At 40.0% G+C, this 6,177-nt stretch overlaps 1 protein-coding gene across 1 annotated transcript; it reads right to left on the bottom strand.

Annotated features, from left to right (window-relative positions):
* Positions 1-2,395: 2,395 nt before the first annotated feature.
* Positions 2,396-3,026, bottom strand: LOC122535108 (putative fatty acyl-CoA reductase CG8306). Its single transcript, XM_043666335.1, has 2 exons — positions 2,776-3,026; positions 2,396-2,651 (listed from the first exon to the last, which is right to left on the bottom strand). The coding sequence occupies exons 1-2, from the start codon at positions 2,976-2,978 to the stop codon at positions 2,420-2,422; spliced, it is 435 nt and encodes a 144-aa protein (XP_043522270.1). The 5' UTR covers positions 2,979-3,026; the 3' UTR covers positions 2,396-2,419.
* Between the last annotated feature and the right edge of the window lie 3,151 nt (positions 3,027-6,177).

Raw genomic sequence — 6,177 nt, 5'->3', positions numbered from 1 at the left:
TTGGTTGGGGCGGGGGGGGGGGGAGACCGGGCCCCGGACGACTTCCGCGAACGTCGTCAGGGGCGACGCCGCGGGTGGGGTTGGCCAGCTCCGGGCTGGACTCGGCGACGGCTGCGACCTCGTCGTGGTCGCTGGTGTTGGTGTCGTCGGCGGATGTCTCGTCAGGAAGCTCGGTGGGGTTGCTCGGCCCGAGGGACCCGGGGGGGTGGCGCCGCTACGCCGGAGAGGTCCTCGGGCGGACTGTGCGTGTGCCCCCGGGGCGACTTGTTGGGTGGGCCCGAGGTTTGTCTTCTTGCCCCCGGGGGTGATTTCCTCAACAGCGGGGTGACCCTGGTGTTGCTGTTGGGGGGGGGGGCGCTCAGGATTCTGACGCTCCTCTTTTTTGTAGCAGCAGTCGTTGCAGACGTCGTCGTGTTAGCCGTCCTCTTCGCCGGCGCTGCGCGACCCGCACGCAGTGCGACGACTCTGTTGCCCAACGGTGTCATGGAGGTTGGCGGTGGTATCTTGGGCGGCCCAGGCGGAGTGGGCGCCCTTCCCCCCGATGTCCGTGTTTTTGCGGCCGCTGTGGCGGTACCGCGGGGGGAGGCGCTTTTTCTCTCCGGCGGTGCTGGCGGTGTCGGAGGGCACGAGGACGCGCGCTGCCGAAGCGTCGTGGCCTTCGTGACCCTCCCGCTGGTGATGGTTGCACCGCCGGTGCTAGTGTTTTTGCTACTGGCCCCCGTCCTGGCTGGTTCCTTTCTGGTTCATTTGGGCGGGGGGATCCGCCTGGGTTGGTGATCGGTCGTCGCTGATTTCTTCCTCGCACTGCGGGGGTCGCGCAGACGCCGCCCTCGTTGTCCTCCTCGTCGGTTTGCTCCGGGTGGCAGTCGCCGTCTCCGCGCACCCCGAGGACTCAGGGTTGGCGGCGATGTACGCCTCCTGATTCAGGAGGTCAGAAAATCTGCAGTCGCTGGAAAGGCGAATCTATCGAAAATCTGTCATGGGCATCCCTGGCCATTGTTAACCAAATCACTGAATGGAAGCGGAGTTCCTCAGCGACCATCTACATCCGCATAAGCATTAAAGCAGACAGACAGATAGGAATCCCAAGCTATCACCAGCACCCTCTTCGCTCGGCTTCTGAAGAAGGAAGGAAACAGCTACCAACTTCAAGATGAACTACAAAGAAACATAAAGACATCCTAGTGGCAGCATCACGAGCAGCGGTATGGTCTACCCCATTTTTTGGCACAGACACGGACGTCCAAGGTGAGGTGAAATGGTTCCAAAAGGCACTGTATGACATTTGAAACACTGCCATCCCTCGATCCAAACCGAGCTTGAGACTCTCGACAAACTGGTGATCGGAGGATATAAGGATAAAGCGGTCAGCATTAGAGCGCGTTGCCGCTTCCAACGCGCCAGAAGGAGGAAAATACGGGACACTCTAAATGAGGACACACTGTACAAATTATATAGGTTATCAAACTGCAGAAGATGATTCGGGATTGGAGAACTTATTAACATTCTAGACCAGGACCCGTGTGGACGACCTTATCGCATCGTTCTAGGTAAGCTACGAGTTAAAACCTTACCCTGATCAGACGGATGAACAAAACCAGAAGAAACGGCAACCAGAGAAACAACACCTCATAGGGCTAGATAGCGCTACGGGGGAAAACGCGAGGAACGACAAAAATCAAACAATCTACAAAATAGGATGATGGCCCTCGAAGCCCCCAAGTAGTGGCGGTACCAACATGGCCCTGGTACCATCACCCATACACATGAAGAAGTGAACAACAACACCTGTCCCGAGAAGAAGTCGTAGAGGCTACTGCCTGAGTGACACCAGAGTAATTACCGGTTCCAGAGTTACCCTCCACGGGCAGGCAGATAGCCATCGTTGAGGTTTTAGTCGGTAGAAATCTGGCACTACCCGACAACTCCCTCAGGATCGTCGGATGTCTCTCAAAGATTTCCTCCACGTGAAAGAAAGGAAAAGGTTGATACGTTATGAATGTCGACGAACGTAGCAACCAAGGTTGGTATGTGTGCTCTATGTGTTGTATGTATATTGGTAGCTAGTAAAAGAGGAGGGGAACAGAAGCCCGACAGGAAGGAGAACGAACAGTATGTTGCGAGAGTCCAAGGTGTAATGAATAGTAAAAAGAAACGCTGGGTGCAAAGATATTAAGTATTTCTTTAAATGACGTTGTTTCAAGCTGCTTTTCCGAACTGTGTTTTCCGAATTGTTTTCGCAACAGTTTGAAATATAATTAAAGAAATGAAGAGGTTTGAATGATTTTTACGATAAAGTAGATATTTTAGATACTAAAATAGATAAAATAAAATTTATTAATATTAGAGTATATTAAAATTTATTAATATTAGAATATATTAAAAATTTCTTGTAGGAATGCCTGTAACTCCATAGACATTACCAACCAGGACATGGTTGTTCTGGCAAAGAAGCACCAATTATACTTGGTCGTTCTACAATTGCAGTTGAGAAACTTTTACAATCACTGAACACTATCTGCTCTGCTAGATTTTTTGTGAATGTACATGTGTTTGGATGAATCTTCAAAATTGATTCTTCTAATAGTGCGATTGAGTTTTTATGTTGTTTATCGCAAATGTCGATTACCGCCGAAGGTTCCCAACTTGTGCTGTCAGATTATTAAGAAGAAATAAACTTACTTGTCGCACTGTCTTCCGTACTAATTATAAGCTACATATTTTTATGCCATAATGAAGTATTTGAAGAAAAGCTTTTATGTAATTTAATCTTACGTGTAAACTTTTTCTTCGACTTCAGATAAGTAGGCATTACTATAGGCTGTGCTAACGTGAATGAAACTGATTACATGCTTCAGTTCCTTGCACAGGTCAGAGACTCGACTGATACCTTTCGTATTTGTATTAACAGCAACATCCAACGGCTGCGTAAAAGTTATAGCGGCGACGAATATTATGTTCACTTTTTCTATCAACATGAGAAAGACCTAAATTTGGCAGATTCACGGGCAATTCACCCTCCACAGGCTGTAATTTAGCTTTTTTTTTGCTCTTGAGAAAAATAAGGCTGCATAATAATTTAACTAGAAGTTTACATCCATCATAGAATACGTATTGTTGCTCATCCACTACTGTATTAACATTGCCATATTTTCATATTCATTGATCTCGCTACATTATTATTTCGTTGACATCATTGTATGAAACTACATGCGTATATCGTGATACTACTGCATATATGTCTCTTTTTATTGTTACTTTACATACGGCGTATAAGAGATATGTATTTATTCATAAATTTTTTAGTATCGATAATGAATGTGCTATTTTAAAAGTAATATGTTACTATTCAAATTCAAATAGTCGTACGATGAGAAAGCATTTAAAATCATACAGTAGAAAGGAAAAACACAGACAATGAGCAAAAATCATGCGAAGGAAGAAATTCTAATTGCACTGGATTTGTGATTTTCACTCGTCTTCTTCACTACATACTCGATTTTCACGCAATTCAAGTTTCTATTAAATATCTATGTAAAGAATTACTCATATTTTCAACCGCATTGACAAATATAATAAATTATGTTACTAAGAAGCACCTGTACATGAAAAGTAAAATTAAAAAATTAAAGGTCAAAGGATAAATAATTTCTTTAGAAATGGTAACCACAAATCTCTAATTAATTAGAAATAACTAAATTTCTATATACAGTTGTGATGCAATATTCTGAAAAGCAAAACTGAAATTATTTTCTAAGAGTTTGGTATTAATAAAAATTAAATTTACGCTGTAACAACGGAAAATGAGCGAAATAGTAACTGTAAAGTTACATTTAATGTAAATCATGAGGAAAAGAACGAGAAATAGGGACAGAGATAGATTCAACAGCATAAAGACAATATCAATGAGTAATTCAAGATATGACGCAAATCATTTGCTGTGTATATATGTTATCATATGTTACAGATTGTTTAATAGAAAATAAAATTGAATTAATACATTGTACTGATTACAGCACAGTTACGAAATTAAAAATATCAACATTTAGATAAAAAACGGTTAGATGTAAAATGCTTCACGTCAGATGCATATTTCGTTTATTAGTAAAAGATTTTAAAAAGTTATAAATGAATCAACTCTAGTCCTTAAAATTACATACCAAATCACGTACCATATGTTTGTGAAACGTCTGAAAGTCACTATGCCGGACGTGTGTTAATTATATAAATAATTTTAATCGAAAAGTCATGGAACATAAGTAATGTATACTAAAAAAAAAGGAACCGATTTCGTATAATTTATGTTCATAATGTAAATCATCGATAACTCAGCATATTTACAATTCTGCGATCAGAATTGCAGAATCATGTGCAAATTTTTCAAATTCAACAGCTTTGTTGTTATTGCGTTTAACTTGTAGACGACGTACGTGCAGCACGATGTTTTTCTCTGCAAGCATAACCACACTTGCATACGGTGAATCGAATAATCTGACAACACTCTGACGTGGTTTAATAAAAATTACTTTTCTCTCCGATTCCATGAGACTGTAAGGATGGTACGCGATTGGTTCGTCTGTCAAACATTCAATTTTTCTTACCGTCGTTTGTTTCTCCAAACTCGTGTAGCGATGACAATAGACAATCGTGGAATCCTATTAGCGCGACGAGACAATTTGCATGACTTTTCCGCTGTGTTTCCACGTGTAACTTATAACTCGTTCCGTTTAATCTATTCATCTATTGAAGGAGTGATTCTTCCGAATTTCTAATATCGTTGAAACAATGCCGCTTTCATCGCTTCAGCGTCGGCGATGTGGCCTTATTGCTTAATGTCTCTTCCAAGAATTACATCCATCCACTTGGAGTAACAATTGGAATCTATGTTCGTAGCTACGTTTCGGATTTTTATCGTGATCGGCGTAATTCAATTGACTACTGATCCTAGCAAATCGTCCAAGTATCGTAAATCTTCGTATCGACAGGAAGTTTATTCGCCATCGATGGTTGTACATACATATAGAAACAATGATTATTAAAAATGATAAATATTATGAGGAAAAGCATTGACAATTTTCTGTTGACGTTAAAACGTTTTTTGCGTATTCAGCGAATTGATTGCAGAAGAAAAGCTTGGAATTACTTGGAACCTAATTTGAACCTAATCTAAATCTAAGAATAAAAGCTTTATGGCGGTATGATGCATTCCTAACACCGAAATCATTGTGCCATTTCTTGAGATACTGTTGCATAATAATATTGTCAATATCTAATGTTTCATCGTTTTTAGAGCACTGATTGTTGGAAGTGTTCCCTAATTTTTGTATAGTTTTGCTAAAGCGAGAAATACTAAACAATTTATGTTTGAGTTACAACATTAATATTATTCTCGAAGGAGATATTGTATTATAACGGTAGATATCACAATATCTGATGATTCGCCAATGACGAAACAATAATAAACAAATTTATTACAGATTTCAGAAACTTTTGTCTCCTCAGGATTCCAAATATTGACAATTTGCCTTTGTAATGGACATATGACTTAGACTTACCACTTGAAACATTATAATGCAATTCTTTAAGAAAATTTTTTAGACACAATCATTTTCACACGTTTTCACAAAATTACCACCTGGAAAAGACCGAATAATATTGCAATTAGCAAAAGCCGAAACTAATTTTAGCACCACTTTTTGGACGATTCAGAAAATGATTGAAATGTATTTTGTGAAGTTGCAAACGACTGAAACAAAGAAGCACTTTTTTGTGTTTTTAATTCGTCAGAATTATTTCTTGTTAAAATTTGAATGTTTATCTTCAAAATGACGTTTGAAAGGCATGAACTTTTTTCGACACGGTCATAAATAATACATAAAATTTTTTATATTCCGTTCGACAAATAAGTATATCTTTCCGTTCACTCAACTCTACGCTCGTAACGTTTATGCTCGTTTCAAATCCAGTGCAATAAATACCTATTTATATACAAAAAAAAGTTTAGCACAAAGTTTCATTCAGTTTTTGATTCCTAAATAAATACACATAAAAGTTAAGAACTGATATATTTATGTATTTCACATTCAGAAGGAAAACTTTACTCTCTCTTATAGGTGAAAATAAACTTGACTGTATGGTGTCCTATATACTTAAAATATTTTTATCGACTTTATGTAC

Source organism: Frieseomelitta varia, unplaced genomic scaffold, assembly GCF_011392965.1.
Source record: "Frieseomelitta varia isolate USP_RPSP 00005682 unplaced genomic scaffold, Fvar_1.2 scaffold_150, whole genome shotgun sequence".
Taxonomy (NCBI): Eukaryota; Metazoa; Arthropoda; class Insecta; order Hymenoptera; family Apidae; genus Frieseomelitta; species Frieseomelitta varia.
Note: the sequence above shows the minus strand (reverse complement) of the source record. Positions and strands in the feature narration are given on the sequence as shown.

Coding starts and splice junctions, on each gene's coding strand:
- LOC122535108 (XM_043666335.1), bottom strand. CDS start 2,978: ATGTTGATAGAAAAAGTGAACATAATATTCGTCGCCGCTATAACTTTT. Junction 2,652..2,775: donor GTCGAAGAAAAAGTTTACAC/GTAAGATTAAAT, acceptor ATAATCTGACAG/CACAAGTTGGGAACCTTCGG.